This window comes from Sinocyclocheilus rhinocerous, unplaced genomic scaffold, assembly GCF_001515625.1.
Source record: "Sinocyclocheilus rhinocerous isolate Xijiao unplaced genomic scaffold, SAMN03320098_v1.1 scaffold481, whole genome shotgun sequence".
NCBI classification, from domain to species: Eukaryota; Metazoa; Chordata; class Actinopteri; order Cypriniformes; family Cyprinidae; genus Sinocyclocheilus; species Sinocyclocheilus rhinocerous.
The window spans coordinates 799,898-823,865 of record NW_015657695.1 but is presented as its reverse complement, the minus strand read 5'-3'; the positions used below and the strand labels follow the sequence as shown (position 1 = coordinate 823,865).

The window sequence follows — 23,968 nt, the reverse complement described above, 5'->3', positions numbered from 1 at the left end:
CGCGCTCTGGCGTAGTTTACGCAAGCGCCGGAAGTGATCTCTCGCGCGTATACGTCACTCATTGTTTACACAGTGCAGTCATTGTAGGTACGACGGCTAATCAAAATGGTACTTACTTGCGCTTATCCGGATTGTTCAAACCGACTTAAAACTAAAAGATTACGTTCTCATTCGGGAGTGGTGACTTTCCACGTATTCCCAACTTCTGAGCCTGCTCGCCTGAAGTTATGGTTGATTGCTCTTTGGCTGGATATCAACACACCCATTAACGTAAACTACGCCAGAGCGTGTACACACCTCACGCATCGGATGCCGTTGCGCGCGCTCAAGGAAGTTGGACATAGTGCTGTATTAGAGGTAAAAAATTATATAAATACTGTTCGGTTTCTCGCACAAACCGATCGTTTCGTGTCTTAGGACATCAATGTGTCGTCACGAGCCGCAGGGTTTAATTTGGATTTGTCTGTGCATGTTTTTTTTACTCTCATAGATTGTGTTACCATTGCCATGCATTATACGACTGACAGACTGCAACGGCTGAACTTAAAAATCATAATTTGTGTTCTACTGAAGAAAAAAAGTCACCTACATCTTGGATGCCCTGGGGGTAAGTAGATAAACATCAAATTTTCATTTTGGGGTGAACTATCCCTTTAACAACAGTCCATAGAAATATGATCTAAAATATAAAGGAAGCTACATATTTTCAAGCATAAAATTGAATTTATAATATGTGAGAAAAATATTCAATTTAAAAAAAACGTATCGAACATCATCAAATTTTATTAAATTTACTCAATTACATTTTAAGTAGACAACAAATTAAATATTAAATTACTCATTAAATATTTTACATTGTCAGTGTACTGCTAATGTGAAAAGTAAAACATTTTAGACGTTTTTAGAAATGTATCAACATTTGGTGACGTTAAAAAAAATCACGTTAAACATTTCATTAATATCTTAAGTGCATCTTAACTTTGATAGCACTAAAAAACATTTTGTAAGATTCCTTTCTTTCAAATGTTTCAGTGACCCCCATGAATCTGGACTCCGATTTGAAATACTCTTGCAAACCATTCATACTTCCTTCAGAAATAGTTATAAACCTATAAATTTGCCTCCCACACACATTTATGGAGGTCATCTTGTGTTTTTTGTTTTAGGTTTTCTGGTAGACACGACTGACAATTACGGATCAGCCTTTTACTCCTGCGCAGCTGGGATGGGAGTCGGGGCTCTGTTTCTTGGACTGGTGCGTCCAGCCAAAACTGGCCTTTGCCTTGGGAGGAGAAGAAATGACCAGCAAACAACAGATAGAGACTCCAGCTCACAGGGTAGTGATTATGGCCATGCCGACTTTGTAGAAATGGACATGGAGATCGACAACAGTCCTGCAAAGAGCAAACCTTGGCCAGTATGAATACCGCCTCACCTCAAGAGTAAACACACTTATCCTCCACTTGAATGATCATCCCAAAGGCTGCCACACACAAACCGTGTGCAAACAGGGTCAAAATCTAACTTTACGTCAATTAAAGAAGAGTTTTATCACTCTTCATTGCACTTTTTTGCTGACCACCCAATCATAATCCCAAAAACACGTTTACAATCCTTGTGTCATTATTTATTGAAAAGAAACAAAAGTTTTGAGGTTCCTTTCCTGTCATATTGTGTACCGCGTACTAGTCTCTACAGATAAACATGCTTTTAGAGAGGACAAGAATTAAACCCATTAAGCATTCAATGCTATTCTTCTCATTTACCAAAGTCTTAGTCTGAAATGCAACTTCACTCTTTATTTCATTATTATATAGTCCACAAACCATCATACCGCTTTAACATCTAAAAAAGAAACCTCAGGCTGTTTTGCTGCTTACAGTGAGGCCATGATGCATATGTATATTTCATTAGGTTCAGAGTTGAAGGTGAGACGGGTACAGAGCTGTCTAGTGTTTCAGGTTTATATGTCATTCGCTTGCCTATAGATAACGGGTCCGTGTTCAGTGGTTTAATATTTAACTAGTATTGCTATTGCAAATGGAAACTAAGATGGCAACATCTCAGCTTAGATGTTAATGTAGCTCTGATGATAAAGCAGGACTTGGACTTCCATTAACTCGGTCTTCCATTAAGAGTAACCCATGGTCAGTCAGAACTGAATGAAGGATTAGTTATGCTGACCCAACGTCTAAGGCTTCTGTCGTTTCAATTCCTGCTCAGAGATGTAGGCTGTCTAGAAACACCTTCAAGAGTTTCTTATGAAAAATTATGGCTATAGAATGTCATGTTATCGCTGTAAGTTGAAGTGCGCCGTCTGTGCCTTGTCAAAGAATTCTGCGGAATTACGAAGAGCGTTTGACTTGAAACAGGAAGCTTAAAGGGGCCGTTCACATAGAATACGTTATTTCATTTTAAAACAAGACGCACGTTTCGAAGCGCATTTTTAAAAAGTCAAAGACGCCCATCTGTCGCACGTTCACTTAAAAAAACAGCGTAGTAGAAAAAAAAAAAAAAAATTGTCGATTTGGCGTTGACGAATGGAAAAGAACGCGTAAACTGCGAGTCTTGACTCGTAAAAGTTGAAATTCTGTTCAATTAACAGTACACGGAACGAGTCTCCACTTCTTTAAAAACAACTGTATGTGAGTTTTTTTTTTAAAACCTTTAAATATCAGTTTCAAGATCATTCTGATGGTAATAACTTTTAATAAGGCGAATGTCATCTGCGTTTTCCCCCCACGCCTCCTTCCAAACGTCTGTTCTGAGTGTCTGTATGTTTGGTGCGAGGGGACGAAACTCCGCGAAAAGGGCGCATTGGTTTACGGCAGCAACAAATGCACGTGTACAGCTATACATTGGTATTACTACAGTGATATGTGCACAATAGTGAATTCCACTCAACTATAGGGTGTTCCAAAGTCGCAATAAAATGTAAAAAATAAAATAAAACTACATAATTGTTTTTTTTTTTTTTTTTTTTTGAAGTAATGCGCATCAATGATCTAGAGGTCCGTAAAAAGTAGCGCAATGGAACGTGTTCTGTGAGAACCGGCCCTGAAAACAATACACTGAATGAGCATCTTGACTGTAGTATTTTTTATGTGTAATTCACTACATGAATGACAGAAGAATGGGTAATTTGATGGAGAGAAATGACAGTATATGAGCACTAGAGTCAGTTCAAAATGAAAAAAGAATGAAATGTATTCTAGCACCATGTACTGCAGGAGTCTAGGTAAAACCCATTAAAGCACTTACCTAATGACTTGAAATCTTATGTACCTCTTATGTTCTGTAAACTCTTTTAATTTGTCATACATGCATTTAAATACTGTTTAGGTTTTGTACTTTTGATGAGAAGACATTTTGTGCATCCTTTCTTCTTTAATTTGTATTTTTTTTTAATGTAATGCATACATACTTCTGACAGTGAGATCCTGCACTTCTGTTTTGAATATTGCAATGACAGTACATGTTCAATGTAGAATAAAAGCAATGATTTTTATAACTTATTCCTGTCATCCTTGGTCATTATTTGATACTACACAGGTTCATCCTCATTGGGGAACACCACATAAGCATATCATATTGTAGTGGCCTATAATATGAAGCAGTCACATGATCATTTACAAAAAGCTGAGCCACGTTGCTGTGCTGCAGCAGCCGCCCTCTGCAGAAGATAAGCACAGCTCATGCAGCTGCAGTAACAGTAACCTCACCCTGTGGAGACAGCAGTATGGTATCTTAGGAGTGTAAAGTTCCCTGGAATGCCTTTCCCCATAGACTAACATAGAAAATCCATTGTGCACATTATTTTTTGCTGAATCATCCATGACATCATATTGTAATTATATCACAGTTGTTCACACGGTTCCTTAAAGAACATTTTTAGATTTAATATAAACCAAGCATAATTTATAAAACTCTTTTAAGAACAGTATTTTTTCATGCTTTGTCATCTATATTTATAATTGAGCAATTCAGAAATTGACAATATATTCATGACACTAACTATATGGACAAAAGTATTGGGACACCCCCCCTTCTAATGAACAGGTTTGACTACTTATAATTCCCACGAGTCCAAATCTCAATGTTCAAGCATATAATGATGAATTATGTGCTTCGAATTCTATAGCAACAGTTTGGACAGGACCCTATTTTAACACGACAATGCCTCTGTGTATAAGGCAAGGTTCAAAAAGAAATGATTGATTCGGTCAGTGTGGAAGAACTTGACTGTTCTGCACAAAGCCAAGTTAAGTATTTCTTTTTGAACCTTGCCTTATACACAGAGGCATTGTCATGTTAAAATAGGGTCCTGTCCAAACTGTTGCTATAAAATTAGAAGCACACAATTCCCTAGAACATCATTATATGCTTAAACATTAAGATTAGTACTTATGTAAATTACTAAATTATTCAAACCTGTTCATTAGTAGGGGGTGTTCCAATACTTGCGCATATAGTGTACATGTCAAACATCACCCCCTTTTTTAACCTGTTATTTTTAACCCCTTTAACACCCATGAAGTTAAACGAATATAAAGTGAATAATGCATGCTTTTAAAAGATCTTATCGTTTAATGTTGTCATATAAATGAGAAAAAGCAAAACTCACTGAAACCCTGGATACATTTGGTGTAACACTACAGCCTAGTGTTCACAAAATGGAATTGCACTTTCACCGATTCCTTTTAAAGAAATATTTGATGAAATTAAAACAAGTTGCAGAATTGCTTATAGTTATTCCGAAAATGAAATAAACCCATCAAAATGACAGTTTTTGCAAAATGATTTTATTGGGTCAATGATGAAGAATGAGGAAGCATAGGTTAGACTGTACAATGAAAGCAGGTCTATATTCTGTATTGAGCACAAGAGTCATGAAATCTTTACCATGAATTATTTTGATATGAGGACTCAAAGCATCCACATTAATCAAATTTTAAAAAACCTAAGTACAACAAAAAAAAAGGACCAGAAATGTCTGAGGCATCAAACTGGAGGCACTAGGAATTCTACTTTGTGGCAGGCATAATTCTTGCATAATTATAAACTTGATTATCTGGGCAAAACCAAAAACAGCAAATCGGCCATCTCTGATCAGAATCACGTTTCGTAAAAAGGCTACAGTGAGAAAGACTCCTTTCTTTATACACCATCCTTAACAATTCTTGCAGGAAGAGCGGAAAACAATCAAACGTGAATGGCTAATGAAAGCCAACAGAACTGCGACAAAATCACACCTCAGCAGTGTACAGAGGAGGAATACAGCTAAAGTAGTGTATCTATCTGCAGCATTGCCCTTCCTTTAAACATGTCAACCGTTAGGAGCTGATGCTCATTCTGACACATCTGTCACAGCTACACCAGACAGCCACATCATTTGCACAAGCACTTGGGTTTGCCCTCAAGGCTCCCAGATGCAGGAAGTCTTGGACCTCAGCTATTCCTTTGGGTTTTGGCAAGAACACAACACTTGCTTTATGAAGGTCTTTAAGCTCAAAGGCAGATAATACAACGTTTTAAGACTCGGCATGCTAGAACTAGTCAGCAAATACTAGAGGCTGATACTCAGTATTTCAGCATCACCATAGGACGCTGAAATTCACTTAAATCAGTCAACATCTTGTGCTTGGAATGGTTTCGAGTTTGTAAAGTGAAATACTAAGGCGGATACTACGTCTTTACTAATATTGGACACTAAGACGATGACAAAATCTCCGCAATGCCCGGTTTTCTGGCAGTGAATGGCACTAGAAAACACAGGACACTGTCAGTGGAGAGTGAAGACGTAATACTTGCTTTTCACGAGCCTCCCGGGACTTCAGCCAGGGGCGTAAGGCAGAATTCGACACCAGACAAAGAGTCCTCTACCGCCAGGCCGAGCTGCAGCCATCTGAATGCATAGACCACATATACAGGCACCATTCAGCTGAGATGCACCAGCCAAAAGAGCAACAAGAGCAACCCTGAATGGGGCGAACTGCGGGCGGGGAGTCAGTATCTCCGGATTTATGGGTGCACAGTGGCAAAAAACAGCTATACATTTCAGCGTAGGTTACATATCCGTTAGAAAAGAGTGGGTGAGGAGAGTGAGGTACAGACTATTTACATAAAATACTTACTACAACAGTAGTATTCAGGGCAGACATGGCACTATACAAAGTAGCTATACACAACTGTTGAGGGAACGAGGTTCACAAAGATCTATCCCTTTGGAGGAAATTTGTTCGAATTATTGGTACCTTAAAACACGCGGCACTTGTGAATACGGACGCTTTTTGTTAGCGGGGTCTGACCGAGAAGCCAGTTTAGTTTGATTGTGGACCAAAAAAAAAAAGAGATTCAAAAGAAAGCAAATAAATTAACAAGAAACCGTTTTTCGGTCCCTGATGGATAAAGAAGTTCTTCCAGACTCTAGCTAGGGCAGAGCGGAGGATGTCGTCTGCAGGCCAGCAAGGAAATGTGATTTCCAGTCACCGATGGAGAGCTACAATTAGTGGATGTTCCTGAAGGCGAACAGTTGCGCTTAAGTGGTCTACATTCAGCCCTGAGTTTATGCTGTATGCATACTGCATCTATCAGCTCGCCTAGCGTGGCTAACCACAGTAAAAGTTCAGTTTGTTAAGTGGTACGAATCGTAAGCGTTATCCATCAGCAGAGGAAAATCAGAGTGTAAACTTTTGAAACATAACTTAAGACGTTTATCGGTAAATATATTCATAGATCTATATATAAAAAAAAAAAAACTCAATTCTAAAATCTTTACAATTGATTAGACATCTACACGTTAAAAACACCAATCAAAACGAGGGGGGGGAATTAAGGCCAGGCAGGCATCGACAGAAAGGCTCAGAACATAGTTCCTGTTAAAAGGTTAAAACAGCATTTGCATCTCATCTCGCTATTTGGTCAGTAATAAAAGGCTCAAAGGTAACAGATCAAAGAACAGTGCTAGGATATCTCATCCCGCTTCTCTCCTCTTTTTGAGGGAGGAGCGCATTGCGTTTGGCACCTTCGGCGAGAGGGTGACACGTACAGCTTCTCTTGGCAGGGCGAGTGGCCAGACCCACTCTCTTCTCGAAGCGCACTCTTTAAGAGAATACCTACCCGCCGTCCCGTGCTCCTGACAGACCGCTAGGCTAGGCCGCCTTCTTCGCATAAAAGCACGTCAGAGCTATTCAGAAAGGTTACTGTGTGGAGTACAAACATTGGAGTCAGTTTCTTCTGAGCAGAAGAGGGTTATTTCGGAGATATTCTGAAAGGTAATTGCTGGACCAGCATCACTGCAGCATGAGTTGTTTGAGGTTGTCGTGCAAGATGGTGTCCTTGACGTCGCGAAAGACCAGGCGAATGTTCTCTGTGTTAATGGCGGTGGTGAAGTGGTGGTAGAGGGGCTTCTGCTGCTGGTCTCTGCGCTTGTTCCGGAAACAATCCACCAGGAACTTCTGCACGTCCTCCAGGTTGTGTGGCTCCCCTGTGTACTCAGGGAAGTAGTCCTTGATGGCCACCGTTTTGACCTTCTCCTCCAGCAAGTCTGTCTTGTTGAGGAAGAGGATGATGGACACGTTGCTGAAGACGCGGTTGTTGACGATGGTCTCGAAGATGTTGAGCGACTCCATGAGGCGGTTGGTCTGCCGGTCCTCCATCAGCACCTGGTCGAACTCGCTGGACGAGACGAGGAAGAGGATCGAGGTGACGCTGTCGAAGCACTCGAACCACCTGCGGCGCTCCGACCGCTGGCCGCCCACGTCCACCATCTTGAAGGGCACGTTCTTGATCTCAAAGTCGTATTCGTGAATTCCCTTGGTGGGCTTACGTGCCAGCAGGATGTCTTGCTGTGTTGGTAGATAGTCCTGTAGAGAGAGAGAGCGGCCGTCAACCACTTAGAAGAGAAAACTGAAGCTTCGAAGTAACATTTGATAGGAACATCTACTTTAGTTAGCTCCAAGCACAGGCCAGTGAATCGGTCGTAAAGACTGACTCGTGCTGGAATGAGATTTGCATGTGGTGGTTATATGATATGATATGATATTAAATTAAATCATGTGGCAGTAGTTTGCATACCACATATCTGATAAAGAGCCCTTAACGGTTTGAATACACTACACAACTTTTAAAATCTAGGCATCATACACTTATCCAACACTTTCATTTATACCCATTGTTAATGGTTACAGAGAAAACGTGGGAAATTTCTGTAGGAAGTTTCCCTAAAGATACTCTGTGCATACACACAGTCTCTTAACAATTCTGCAGAAATGATCAATTCTTAAATGTCTTTTTAGCATTATACAAATATTAAAGAGAGAAATTACGGAGAATTTAATTTAGAAGAGAATTGTTCTAAGAGAATTTAAGGTGTGGGAACAAATTTAGCAAAAAGGTGCATCTGGATCTAAGCACTGGCCAATACAGGGTGTAAGGGCAAATGCACTCCAAACGCATTAGATGAAACTCTATACTAAAGCAAATGCAAGACATATCAAGTAGATAAGAGAACAGTGCTCAGTGCTCGCACATAAGACCTGAGATAGATTTCTGAAATTCCAGACAGGATGACGTCAAAGACACCTGGCCTTGAGTGGACGAGACATTCAACATGGACCCATCATCATGGAAACTCTGTATTATGTGTGTTATTTTCAAAATACATGTATTTCGCACCAAAAAATCTTGAGTAACTATTGCTAAAGCTTTCAATTTCAAATCAACTTTCATCAGTTTAAATGACTTCCCTTTGTTAGAAACTGTCAACATGTTTTGGGTTTGTTTTTACAAACTGAAGTACAAGTGAAAATTATTTTGTGTATTAATTATCAGCTTGCTGCATATGCTGTCAACAGATCTTAATTTAAGTATTTATTATACCTTTAAAATGTTAAATAAGGATTTCTAGTCATATAAAGATGAATTGCTTTTTCCATTAAGAGTTTAAGATTAAACCTAATATTCAGTTCTAGAACCAAACATACACATCTCTCTCTGACACATGCTCCGGGGCAACTTTATTTCTAACTGGTGGTGAGTGTTGCTTGTTAGGAAAGCATATGGTATTTATCATCATTCCTCATCAGCGTTGTCACATGCCTGAGGTAACCCTTCTTCCTCATCTCCTCCCAAATATTTATGAGTCTGGGCTGCTGAGGTCTGTCTCTCCCCCTACATCTGACACCCACACTACATCCATCCAAGAAGGATGAACGTAAACTGAAACAAACACATACTTTCCAACAGAGTCAAGTGGCTATTTCCCTCTCTGAACACACTTGGAAGCATGCACTATTTCCTCTTCCTGTTTGTCGATGGTGTGACTGCAGAAGTGGGTCCACATTGCTGTGATGTGGCTGAGTGAAGAGTAGCCGTTTGGCTCAAAAAAAAAAAAAAAAACTAGAAAGGGGGGGGCAGTCTGAGGCGTGTAGCCAGAGCAGAGCGCATTCAACTCTGCTTCCTGTTTCTCAGAACATAAAGTCAGAGCGGCAGACACGGGAACTGAGACCGTTCGACAGAGTGACGTCAAGGAGCGTAATACAGAAAGTGAGATGTGCAGGGAAACAAATTAATTGTCCTTTCGGTCTCTCTTCCTGATGTGGCATCAGTGATTTGAACAAGATGACTGAGCGTGCCTGTTTTCATAGGACGTGACTTTAAAACAGCTTATCTGATTCTTTGTCCTAAAGCAGAGCTGCCTGGAGTCAAAGCTGAGATACTAATCATCACATTTACTGCAGTCAGCAGCGTATAGAAAGCGCACAAAACCGCAAACATCCGTTTAGTACTGAGAGAGAACATGAGCGGCAGGCGGCAAGTCACATGACACAAAGGGAACTGCACTGGCGCCTCGTGCATCAGTCCGACACTGATGCTGTGACACAGATGCAAGTCTCAAAACAAATCGGTCAACACACTCCACATATAAAACGCCAAGGAAGTGGGAACAAATATGGACCATAAATAGAGAAATTGAAATAACTAGGGATCTCAAAAAGTGCTGGAACTTAATATTAACAATTTCTCTGAAAATTGACTACTGAAATGGGACTGGGGCAACTTTATTTCTAACTGGTGGTGAGTGTTGCTTGTTAGGAAAGCATATGGTATTTATCATCATTCCTCATCAGCGTGAGCACACGGATCATCTGAATGAGTAAGAAAACCCTCATGAGCAGATGAGGAACTGTCATATAGTCATCCTTAATCACACAGCCTCATGACACGCAAAGTCTTCAAGACTGATTCTTTCAAATATCTTACACTTTAAAACTGGTGACCGGTTATGCGAAAAAGGTGCTATAGAAAGCGTTATGGGAAAGGGTTGACACACGTGACCCTTTGATGTCAGCAGCAGAGCTAGTTTCACTTCTCTGTCTATGCTGGCTGGTGAACAGGGCAACCCAGTCACGCCCCACAGCACTGCGAGGGAACAAACAGACAGGCATTCATCAGTCTCACATCATCTTCAGCATTTGCCATTCAGTATTTTCTCCATCCACTGCTGAATTGAATCATATTTGCTGTATAAAGTGATTTATCTCATGCTGCTTTGACTCTGTGAATATAAAAGAACGCTTTAGCGATGCTAGCTGTGTCAGTACTGTACTTACTAATCTTTCAGTATGAAGTGTATCAGTCTCCTGAATGCAAGTATAGACTGAGATCTTTATTTTAAAGAGGTATTTACTATGAATTTAAAGGAGTAGTTCACCCAAAAATGAAAACTCATAAAACATTTTGAGAAATGTCTCAGAAATGCTTTTTTTTTTTGTTTGTTTGTCCATACACAATGGAAATCAATGGGCTTCAATTGCTGATGTTTTTAAAAAATATCCATAGAAGGCACGAACAGGTGTGGAATGACATGAATGTGGGTAAATGATGACAGAACGTTCATTTTTGGGGGAACTATCCCTTTAAAACATAGGTAAAAGTACAGCAAGTTTCCTAACCTTCCTATTCCAAAACTACTAACTGATACAAAGACAAATGAGATTTGTCATGGAGGCCAATCTCCATCCCATCAGTTTCCAGGCCTACATGGAATGTGTGCCCACAAATCTCCACAGAAGTGAAACGTTGCCATTTACAAAGATGAAAGCGTCCTTGTTTATTACACACTTTGGCTAATTTGTTAGTGCTTTCCACTTGCAGTAAGAGTCAGTTCTTTAAAAGTTAAAAGCATCCACATTAAATTAACATTGATACTAAGCATAAATATTACATCTAGAAAGAACATGTGAGGCGAGAAACCTCAGACAGAATGATGACAGACAGCCACATGCTTACCGGTGTTCCGAGTTTGTCCAAGTTATCCAAGAAGTATTTCACTGATTCACCCTGTGAGGATGACAGAGAGCAGAGAGAATCAGTCACGTTATCAAAGCACTGCGAACTGACAATAAAAACAGCTGAGCACAAACTAGACATACAGTTCAGAAGATTAACAATCTTCCTTTCTTCATCCTTAATGTATTTGGATTTATACACACCAAAGTATGTTATTTGGTGTTCATTACAAAAAGGTTATTACAGTTGAATGTTCTCAAATAAACCTGGCAATTTGCAAACATGTCAAATGTGCAGACATAAGCACTCAATGTAACGAGGGCCTCATTCAACATGAGAACACACGGACATGACTCATGAAAAACCCTCTCACAGGATGTCAGTAATTACAAGCATACTCTATTTTGAAAGCAAATGTTATTGGCATTTTTTGTTTACCCCTGTAAAGGGAAATTCTGTAGTGTTATTGGTTATCTACATCAGTTTATAGTGGTGACTGTACTAGTGCTGTACTAGCACCACCTCCTGCTTCAGCCATGAATTCGTGACAGCTGGTCTCAGTGTGGCACGCCACCAGCAAACACAGGACACTAGAAAATGGACAAGCAGGGATGAGGAAGAACACACAAGGCGGGCTCTGGTTTGGAAAATGAAAATCTTGAGTAACAGGAACAAGCTGCCAAGGAAACAGCAACAGGCCTTGTGTTAATGTTCTGTGACGCTCAGATGTACAACGGACCAATTAGCCTCTTGAAATTTCAACAGTTTGGCGTGCTGGCAAAACAGCAGGAAGAAGTTCTGTTCTCCTTCCTTCACAATGCTCATCTTTCTCAGTGCATGATGAAACTGTAAAGCAAAGCACTGTGGGAACAGTCAGAGAAAAAAAAAGCCTTCCTCATTGCCTACATAAAATACCCTTTCAAACCATTACAGCATCTATTCGCATCTTGGGGTTAACTGAGGTCTATAAGAGGTACATGCAGGTCTTTCGAGGTGACTGTCAGTAGAGAAGCGATTATGTCATAAGAAAACCCCTGGTAACCCTCCCCCAGCTGGGCATGAAGCCACAGCCACACTGTGCTGTTCATCTTCAATGAAGGGTGTGGGCACACAGGAACAACATGGTCAGGGCAGGCCAGGATATCAGTTTCTGAGCAATGCTAAAAAGGAAGTCCTGTTAAATCAGCAACATCTGAAGCCAAGCCTGAAGCTAACGTCTGCTTTTGAACACAAAATCTCTTCATAAAAATGTAAAAACCAAATCATCTGAATATCACAATGCAAACACAGAGAGCAAAAGCTTTAAATACATTTGTTTAGGCTTGGTACTTATAATTGCGTTTTATAATGCCACAGTAATTTAGGTTTGTTTTTTACTTATTTTATAAGTGTATACCTCTTCTGTTCTGAATACTGTTAAAAGACTTACTAAAATATGTTTATAGTGTTTATGATGTTTGTAAATGTTTTATTTACCGGCATATTATAAATGTGACTTATACAACAATGTAACTTATGTGTTCTTTTCTCTCAACAATAGAATTTTAATAAATTAATAAAGAAAATATGAAAATGATCTAAACGATAATAAATATAATGTTTTTTCACAAGCAATGGAAGAACTCATAAAAAATGAGTAGGTTAAAGAAATAGTGCACAAATTAACATTATCTAAAAATCACCCACATTGAACAACTTAATTATCAAGATAACTGGCAGACAAGATGATTAATAAAATAGCCCAATTGTTATCTGTAATGCATAAATACCAATAATGAGGTGTAAGTGAAGGTCCGAGAAATATCTCCTTCCCTGGACCTCAGATTTACAGGAGTGCAAAAGAGTCATCGTTTTAATCGCAGCTCAACATTCCTTCACGGATCACGCAATCCTTCTCCCAAATCCTAGTAATCTCAGGCCGAGATGAAGCGAAGGGGGAAGACGTGAAAGCCTGAGACTTCAGGCCTGTCAGCCTCCACAAAGCACTCTACACCCAACAATGACACCTACACACAGTACTAGTTAAGAGTACTACAAAAATGGAAACAGAACTCTTTAATGCTTTCCTATCCGTCCCTATATGGGGTGGGCAGAGCACAGAAACAAGCGTTCGGGAAAGCAGGAGAGAGCCCACTTGGGTGGATGTCTCCTATCAAAATATCTCTTCCGGTGACTTGAATCAGCAGAGATCATGATTCCCGCGGGGAACGCAGCAGAGATGTACAGCGCTGAAGACAGTTTCATTTTATAAAGCAGCATGACCGTCTAAATCGAACAGGCAGTCGGCATTTTGAAAATGCACCGTCTCCCAATTATTTCCAAAATCAGATTAAGTCTTCAGTAAGTGGGGTTAAAATGAACCTCACTGACTCGCACAGACTGTAAGTAAACCTTGTAATGATTCACCAAACTGAATTTGACAGTTATAAACTATGTGCTGGCTTTTTAGCGCAAAGCAGACGTTAAAAGGACAAACAAAAAAGACAAGATGACAGTGCTGCTTTTCAGGGGTAGTGAGAGCAGAACAGCGAGGAATAAGTCAGTGGATTAGGATTATGCAATGCCTAGAAATAAGAGGAGGGGCGGAGTGAGGAGGAGCCAGAGAAGAAAGGGATCTTGGCTGCAGGAATCTAGAACAAGTTTTGTTTTGTTGCATGTCGGGTGCATACCATATCCCCCAGAGGCTGGAGGGGCAGAGTTGTGAAAGCAGGAAGCCTGATAATGTTTTGCACTCGACACACATGGTTTGTGGATTACAGGGCACAAAATTTTTTGTTTTGTTGCCTTCACTCACACAGACTGCATGCAAATCACCAGAGCCTGTGGCAGGAGGTCTACTTAACGGGCGAGTTGTATGGAAACCTCAACGGTAACAGACGAATTTGCCTTTGACCAGCCTTGGTTCAGCACAAATGGAGATTCCTGAGATAGGTGAAGAGCAGACCTAGCCTGTTATCAGCTCCATACATCTGGGCCGCAGTAAAGCGCCTCAGTATTGTGTTGTTTCTTGTCCTCAACAGCATGCATCCACTGCTCTGCTTAAGTCCCAACTTGCCCATGCTGAGAGGTTCACTAGATATGGGCAAAGACGACCTTTATCCCTCAGCAAAAAAAGCAAACTATCTGTGCATGACACCAGTGATGGCTGAAATAAACTACATTATAACTCACACACAGGAAAATATCGTGTTACATATGTTCTAAAGAGAATTCAATGACAGTCATGAAGCTGCCTTGGGCTGTCACGGTCATGTCATTTTGGCTGACAATTGCTTTACAAAGAATTATCAACTGACAATTAAAATGTCAGTTTTATTCATGTCATTCACAGTGAATGCTTGATATACATATAACATAAATAGCCATTCATGTTGGAATCATACAATGAATATAAAGTGAAAATAACCAATTTACACTTGCAATGGATGTTAAATTGTTTACTGTCAATGTGGCACAAAGTACTACAGCACTAGAGACATAATGTGACTTTCATGTAGCATGCATGACTGTGATCATGTGATGTATAAACACCACAGCCCTAATTCCTCCTCAACAATTTTACTCAGGAATGTTGGGAAAACATTAAAACAGTCTGTATCTGCAATCTCTTTCTCTGTAATCTCTACAAATCATAATAGTAAGAGTCGGTTATGGGGTGTAAAGTGCTTTGGTGAAATCAACATTTAAAATGTGGAAGTAATGCACTAGGAACTGAGAGCGTTTAGAGAAGTCTGAAGTTGCTAAGATGGCACTTGCTTATGTCAGGCCCTAATGAGGAATCATTTGAGATTTATTGGGGAAAACCAAAAATTACCCAACCAAACTGATAAGCTAGCTAAATAAAAAACAGGAATAGCAATTGGTTACCTAGGTTTGATAAGTCCTCAGAAACAGACAGATGAAGAATGCACAGGCCTGAACACAACAGTGATGTGGTTTACACATCCTCCTAGATATACACACACCATCTTGGCAAGCCAATGTGCGAAACTTTCAGTTGGGGTCTCTAAAAGTCTCTAAAAGGTTTTTTGTCCACCACAAGACTTCTGTCAACTGCCAAAAAACCCATAGACTCTGTGGTGCAAAGCAGGTGACTGTGGCCTAAAGTGCCATATGTTAAAGGGGTCATATGGTTAGAACGAGCCGTTTTAGGTAGGTGTGGCTGACTCTTAACTTTTATAAAGAATATCTCTTTGGATTTGAGACTTTAGTCTTTGCAACTTTACAGATCTTCTTTATGCACCAAGAGCTTGTAACACTCCAAAGAGAAAGAAAAAATTGAAAATCGCATCATATGACCCCTTTAGAACCATAATAACTAGCATGAAGGTGTAGTTTAAGACAGTTAAGATAATATTCACTCTCTTAATAAATACTGCTGTTTTTATTGTGCACAGTGTGTGCAAAAATCCTACTGCTTGCTAAATATTCGGTTTGACTAAAAAAAAAAAAAGCATCACATTACAGAAGTGAAATTAATTACAACTTTTAGTCATCTTTACAGAGAAATATAGTTCGGAAACTCACCAGCTGAAACTCCCTGCGCCGGTCATACGCGTTCTGTATGCCGTTGTCAGCCCAGAGGGCACGGATTAAAGGCAGGTACTGCAGGAACACTTTGGTCTCCATCATCCCTTGCGACACCATGGCTGATCGTGTGTCAAAAGTCATCATGGTGTCTCCATGTGCCTGGTTTGAAGGGTCTCCCCATGGGATATGCAGCTTTTCTCTGGCATCCACAAGCACTCGAACACCTGTGATGGCAGCAATGGGAGGAACAATGTAAGGGCGAATTCCAAATGGAAGTGAGCATCCCTATGCCCTACTCCCTTCAAAGGGCAGAGCCCTTGAAGTGTGTTCTTTGAAGGGTGCAGGGCATTACTGTCTCATGTAAGCGTTTGGAACTCCCTTGGCGAAGGGAATGACTGACCAGATGTTACCTTGACAACGCGTGCATGCAGCATTCAGCACACCATCAGTTATTGAAAATAAATATTTCTTATTATTATTATTTTATTCAAATATTGTCTAATTGTGTCTTATAATTACTATTAAACGTTTTCAAACTAAACTTGCTTACACAACCGTCTTAAATCATATTTCTATCAATGACGAAAAATGTTGTCTTACATTAAAATAGACTAATTTAATTAGCCTATTCTACTTACGTTTGTATGTGAACTCGAAATCAACCCCAACTTTGCTTTAAAGGGGTCATATGATGCTTTTTTAAAGATCATTATTTTGTGTATCAGAACCCTTTAAAAAGCATCGCAAGATCTCCTAACCAAAGATCACATGATCACAAACGGAAATCACTTCCGTGAAGTGACCATTGCATGTTCCCTTCGCTAACGGACTTCTGGAAGGGCCCTTCATGAAGGGATTCAGTTGCTCACTTTCGTTTGGAACGTCCCTACAAATGGCGCCCCCTTTCCGAAGTGCCCTTCAAGGGTGCAAAAAAGCTGTCTGGAATTCACCCTAAATATGTATGCATGTCGTTGTGTACACAGAGTAGAGCTGCACGATTCTGGATAAATTGAGAATCACAATTTTTTGTCTCAAATAGAGATCACGATTCTGAACTAAACAAAATAATGTGTGACAAAATATTATTGCTGCATTTAAAATTGTTTAATTAAATGAATTAACAATTTTATATATGTATTTAAAGTATATTTAATACATTAATTTTTAATATTAAAATGGGGAAAAAAAAGTTTGATTGAATGATCCAATGACTCACTCAAATACTTCACTTGTTTCATTACTGGATGAATCAGCATTTTTCAACGAATCTCTTGAATGATTCAATGACAAATACATTTTTAACAGTCACTTTTCAATGCAATTGACACAAACGTCATTTGAAGTGCCAGTTACTTTCAAAAGGGGATTTGCTCTATTTTGATTGCTACCATGGATATCAATGTTTATATCTGAACTATGATCTTTCATCCCAGTATTTCTGTGATAATATGAATGACTGTAAGACAGAAATAATACTGTGTAGTTGAAAAGACTGTTTGTGAACGGTTTCTTACCCAAACATAGTAATTGTCTGCTCTGTGTCAGTGGCAGCATGAATGCAGATTTGAATGTTTCGGTATGATTTTTTTCAATAGACACGGGCGAATCGTTGTCATTTAAAAATGGTATCGCATGAGTGTTTGAATTGAGATTGCGATCTTTTAACAATTAATCATGCAGCTCTAATACAAAGTTCAATATTATGCTTTTTGAGTGTAACAAAGTAAACATTAGACCCCAGTTTTTCAACTCATGCAAAATTAGGATTTACACAATAACACAAAAAGGACATTTTATCACAACTTTATCATTTTATCATCTATATTGTGACAAATGACAAGTGGTCTGTATGAAGGTAAGCATTAAGAATTGTGCAGTGGCATGCTAGTAAGGCTTGTGGTTTTGCTTGGATTTATATATTTACACTAGGGGTGGAACGGTTCGCGGAAAAAAATCAAACCATACGGTTCTCCACACACGGTTCGGCACGCGCTAGGACCACGGTTCAACTTAAATCTGACAATGCATCTGTAATATGGTTTGCTATAAATAACACGTAAAACAAACAGGGTTTGGCTAATATACGTTTCTGTTGATGGATGCGCATTCTGGATTCCCAATACATTACAACAACAGCGATGAATAAAAAAAAACGTGGACAAACCATTCACTCTTGTTCAATGCGAATGCCGTATGCTGGAATATGAGCAGACATTTATTCCGTCATCCCCCGGGTGCTGATAGCGGGCGCGCACAGGTGAGACCTGAACAGCACACGTTGATATCAGTGTTTAAGCTAAACTCATTTAAGCTTTGCCAGTTTAAACATTTAAGAGCCAGAGGACGCGAGCAACAACAAAGAAATCACTCACTGCTCTTGATTGAATAGCTTTTGTAACTTTAATAAAGATTAATATTTAATTTATACAGTCAAACATGCAATGCTGTTTTACATTTCATTACTTTATTCAATTTCTGTACCTAAAAACTAATGTTAGACCTACCTAAAAAAAACTGAAAATCACTGTTTATTTTATTTTTATCTTTACTCTATTGTATTTATTTAAAAACTAACTATACTTGTAGTTAGATAGATTATTCTTATTTTCTTTATTTTTATTTGACAATATAGTTTTTGCCTAAACATAGCACATACCGAACCGTACCGAAAGTGTGACTCTAAAACCGTGATACAAACCGAACCGTGAATAAGTTGAACCGTTCCACCCCTAATTTACACCCACAAACACATAACGGACATCTCAGGACACAAATGAAATGCAGAGTTTTTTAATAACTTCACACAGCTATGTAGAAACTTTACATTGCATTTAAAGGAACAACAGCGTCAGGTGAACTAAAAGACAGTTCCAGTGTAGACATGTGTATTGTGAATTTTATCGGATTCAGCATTACAAACGACAAAGAATCACAGATTTACTTTCAATTCAAACACATTAGTTTTAAAAGTCAGTATTTAAAACGGACAGACATGTTTTCAGTCTTGTTGGGACATTTTTTTTTTTTAAACAAAAGCTATCTGGCCCTTTGCATTTCTCAGCTTCAGGAACATTCCTGTAGTTCAGTTGAATAATTTATGGAATACTAATCATTAAAATGAGTGACCAGATCACAAGTGTTTATTATGCAAGAATTTAAAAACACATACAAAAAAACTGGCATCAGGGCTAGTGAGACTCATCACATTTAAGATATCAAGCCAGATAAATAGCACACATTGCATAGCAAAAACATTTTCAAGTTCAAAGTGACATTATTTATTTTACACTTTATCATTTATGTATTATCATTTTACATTTAATAAGAATACTTTAAAGAATACAATACAATAAGTTAAGAATATTATTTTTAAGAAACAAGACAATAAATATAAATAAATAGCATAATAACAATTACATACAATCTTTCACATTGAGCAAAAACGTTTCCTAGTATCATTTTATAAAGCAGTCTATCTGACTCAAAGTGACATGATTATTTGATAAATAATGATTATTTTTAGTGCAAACTCTGCCTCAAGCATTTCGGTTGTGTGCTGAAAGAAAATGCATTGTCATTTACACCTTTGTCGAATCCATCCCTTAAAACCTCCAAATACTTTCGCAGAGACCATGATCACATCTCGGTTACATTTAAATTGGGCTTTTAATGTGGTGAAGTGCTTTCTGATTGTGATACATGTTCATGTGCATGTTCACAGTCTATGCTGCTCACTACCATTTGCTTGCTGTCTCTCTCGCCTCAGCCAGTCACTCATTAACTGAGCTGTCATCATCAGCACGTGCTGAAATGACTCTGCTCTTGTGTGTCTAGATTATTACTGAACATGCATTCAGTGCAATAAACTTCCAAATCCATTCTACATATATGGAATAAATGTGATTTCTGCAGCACCCACAATACATGCCATAAATATCACATACCTAGGTATAGGAGTCGCAAATCTCACTTTAATTTATGCTTATTTGATAAGTGCAGAAATTACAGTGAATCTCAGTTGCATTGCACCAGAATATTTCAGTTGCACAGATTGTCCCCTGAACCTCCGAAGACCAAAGGTGCTATCATGTGTCCTACAAAAGACATAAATCACCAGAACAGCTTCAGTCGCGTCCTCAAATGCTATCTGTTCACTTCTGTGACGCAGTACAGCAACAACATGAAAATAATGCTTGTATCAATAGAAAGATAAAGAGATTAACATTTTACTGATGTACTGGCAAGTCCCGAGCATCAAACATGTGGCTACAACTTCCTACACCACTCCTGGGTGAGGGTTTGAGTATCAGTAATGAAAACAGTGGTGATGTTGGTCTCTAGTTTTGTATACTCAGATTATCGGCGTAGGACAGTCCCATTGTGAGCTGATTTTCACACCTGGCTTTCTCTTTCAAAAACTGGCGTCCCAAGCAGTCACAGTAGAAATAACCTGCTAAACCAGTTTCCACTTGTAGCTCTGTCTCACAATGACAGACAAAGAGCACGAGCCCTTTTGACCTTTCACAGGGTTCCCACTCTTGTACAATTTCTAAAATATTGATAAAATATGCATCAAACTGATTTTTGCTGTAGTTCTTGTACAAGATTTAAATTTGAAAGAATTTCTCAATTTTTAAATTAATAATAAGTGGTTAAATGTTGTAATAACATGGTAAAACCTCTTAACATTAACATTTGCACATTCACTCAAAAGAGACGTTACTAATTAATAAATAAACTCAAGTCAAAATAATTTTGTAAATGACTTTTTATTGTAAATCCCATTTTTTCATCTTTGATTTAGAGGAATGCAGCTGCTCAAAGCGTCAATATTTAAAAAAAATATGAACATTTTAAACCTTGTACATGCGCAAATCTGCAAAAAAATATGAAGAAATAAAAAAAATAGGACCTTCTATTTGCTTTTAAACTGTAAACGCTTTTTACTAAGCTGTTTTTCCAATTTTTCAAGTTCTACATTTTTCTCCTTCGCTCCATGTTGCAGTAAGTTTTGGGAGTTCATTTATAGTCCATCTCCTATCCTGAAAAGTCTGTCTTGCAGAGACTGATGTGGTGCTGGTTCTTCAAGAGTCACTCTCAACTTATCTGTCCATAAAGCCTAGAAATAAATAGTCTTCATGTATTTCACAACACTTCAGCATGTTATTATTATTAAGTAGGGGTCATTCGTCATGCACGGACCTAATATAGGCTACTGATACACATGGCTCTATGCTTACTTTTCTTTTTAGGAGCGCTTGTCCTCCTAATTTAAAAAATTTAGGAGCACCTTCTGATCAATGATCAAAAATTAGCCTTCCTAATACGAGGTGAAATGTGACTCAAAGTGAATTACAGGAGTATTTTCTTTTTACCTTTGCAATGGCATCATTTTCATCTGTCAAATTAAAAAATTTATGTTTATAAGTTTTTTTAAAATTTCTATTTAAAACAATATAATAAGAATAGTCTTCATGTATTTCACAACACTTCAGCATGTTATTCTTATTAAGTAGGGGTCATCTAATATAGGCTACTGATACACATGGCTCTATGCTTACTTTTCTTTTTAGGAGCACTTGTCCTCCTACTTTAAAAAAATTTAGGAGCACCTTCTGATCAATGATAAAAAATTCTGATAAAAAATTAGCCTTCCTAACACGAGGTGACATGTGACTCAAAGTGAATTACAGGGGTATTTTTTTTCGTACCTTTGCAATGGCATCATTTTCATCTGTCAAATAAAAAAATTTATGTTTATAAGCTTTTTAAAATTTCTATTTAAAACAATATAAGATTTTTTTTTTTCTTTGATTGGTTTCCTAAAAAGAAGAAAAATAAAGACTGACATCTTTATTTAACCTACTGCACTCAACCTGAGGGATTCCTACACTTTCAGACTGAGAGGAGACATGAAAAACAGCGCATACCGCAGGAAGGGTATAACGGAAAATATTAGCGGTTTTGAAACCGTGAAATTTTCAAATTGCGGTATACCTTGAAACCGGTAATCGGCCCATGCCTACTTTCAAGTACGTTCAAGAAGCGTGGGAACCCTGCTTTCAGATATTGTCTTTTGGCCAGTTTAGTGAGAAACACAAAGTTCTTGGTAACTAGGAATAGTGAATGGAGTTACTTTGTGGTTATCTTCCATTCTGCATAAAAACAAACAATTTGCCTATTTTAAATGGGCTGCTTTTTCTAAACCATTGGTTCACCAATATAGCTCATGAAGCATATGATTTATGGAGGACTTCACACAAGACTCATCCTTCTGGACCTCACGTGCAGTTATCAGCCCATTCCGGGGTCCTTTCACAGGATAAGTCCTTAATTGTTCTCACCACACATTCTGGCGTGAGGTGACGCCAGGTCAAGAGTGTTTAACCGAAAACCCTTTAAGAGGTCAGCAATGTCCAAGCAGAAGCCCATTACTGCATCACAAGACTGCATGTAAAAAGAGCAGTCTCTATTATATGCATGTCCTGAAGCACAATCAATAACAGCAGTCCATAGATGCACATTAGCGAAAGCAAATAGCCATTCGGTCTAAAGTACTAATGTACTACATACAGTGCAGTGTCTGTCCTGTCCCTACAGAGTTAAGAGGTACATATATTGCGCGAGAAGTCGATATATTGATTATTGCGACAGGCCTAGTTAAGAGCATGTCAGCCTTTACAATTTCATCCCTAACAGGACTCCAGACAAAAAATCGAGTAAGGAGCCATTGGCTCCTATAAGAAAAAAACGTATTAAAAAAATAATTTTTTAGGTGCCACAGAATAAACGTTTTATTTATTTTATTATTATTATTTTTTACATTTCAATCATACTGTCATGTGTTTATGTTTTCTTGAATTTATCAGCATTTTAATCGATCTTGTAGATGACCTGGGAACTAAGGGTTCACTTAAAGTGGGAACTAAATGTCTTTTCCAACTATTGAAATAGACAGTCACAAAGAATTGTTCATTACACAGAATCTGTACCAATATCGTGGACCATAAGCATCACTTGGCCACTGAGTTTAGTTTGAGCTCCTCCTCAATGCATCCTGTAAATGTTGTCATTAGGCATGGGCCGGTATGAGATTTTGACGGTATGATAACCTTAAGCAAAAATATCACTGTTTCACGGTATCACGGTATTGTCGTTACAGCTCTAAAATGTGTTATTTTTAAATGACTGGGTAAAAAAACAAAAAAACAAAAAAACAAAAACACTTTTTTCAGCTGAACACAATACATTTTGTTTTTGAGCAACATACAGAATATTAGAAAAACAGTAAAATTTGTTTATTTTTTTTCTTTGATTTGTTACCTAAAAAGAAGAAAAATAAAGACTGACATCTTTATTTAACCTAAATCTGTAAATTACAGTTATTTAATTTTAGTTATATAATTCATATACATATTTAAATTAGGGGTCGACCGATTATCGGCAACGATATTAAGCATTTTTATGATTATCGGTAATTTTCAAAACCGATTCGCCGATAAAATAACAATTTTGAAACGCGTTATTTGGCTCTGATGCAGCCTGTCAGAACTCACCACTCTGTGGCCTAAAGAAATCTCCGCCTACCACCCATCTGATTTGTTGGGAGTCACGAGTCTGACCAATCAATGCAGAATTCACTCTCACTCCGAAAGCGCTTGCTAACTGGAGCTGCATCAGTGATCACGCATCAGTTGTCTCTCTAAGGCAGCAGCAGACGTTGCTGAAGTTGCAATAAATCACAATCCACTACACTGAAGTTGCAAAACACCTCAATATTATCTATTTATGGTTTCCGCGATGGGGAAAATGCGGACGGAATCGCGGAATCCAGTCATATAAATGGAATTTACTGTATGACGCGGAATGTCACGGAATTTGACAAAGTTTGGATGAATTAATCAAAAGTAGGTCAGCACACTTAGAGTCGCAATATGGACTAGTATCTGTAAATATTCAGCCTCAAAAATAATATTTAAATATAAATCCAGCATGTTCTGCGTGTCTCTGTGTATGTAAATGGCACAGACGCACGGTTTTGTTTTCTACACATACAAATTGTGCGACGCTCGCTGTGATTTCAGCTTCTGTCGTATCACTATATGAGGACATAAATACATGAACAACATCTCCAGAACTGCTCTGA

At 38.4% G+C, this 23,968-nt stretch overlaps 2 protein-coding genes across 3 annotated transcripts in view; one reads left to right on the top strand and one right to left on the bottom strand.

The window, feature by feature from the left end:
• LOC107721502 (monocarboxylate transporter 7-like) overlaps positions 1–2,258 on the top strand; it is an 8,921-nt gene extending 6,663 nt beyond the window's left edge. For both annotated transcript variants that reach the window (XM_016529551.1, XM_016529550.1), the window contains exon 6: positions 1,167–2,258. In XM_016529551.1, coding sequence (XP_016385037.1) covers positions 1,167–1,423 — 257 coding nt within the window. In that variant the 3' untranslated portion in view covers positions 1,424–2,258. The remainder of the gene's footprint in view (positions 1–1,166) is intronic.
• A 2,534-nt stretch (positions 2,259–4,792) lies between these two features.
• Positions 4,793–23,968, bottom strand: part of LOC107721501 (guanine nucleotide-binding protein subunit alpha-13) — a 26,470-nt gene continuing 7,294 nt past the window's right edge. The window contains exons 2-4 of the mRNA XM_016529549.1: positions 15,820–16,046; positions 11,293–11,343; positions 4,793–7,865 (exon numbers count right to left, since the gene is read on the bottom strand). Of these exons, the coding sequence (XP_016385035.1) occupies positions 7,293–7,865; positions 11,293–11,343; positions 15,820–16,046 (851 nt within the window). The 3' untranslated portion in view covers positions 4,793–7,292. The remainder of the gene's footprint in view (positions 7,866–11,292; positions 11,344–15,819; positions 16,047–23,968) is intronic.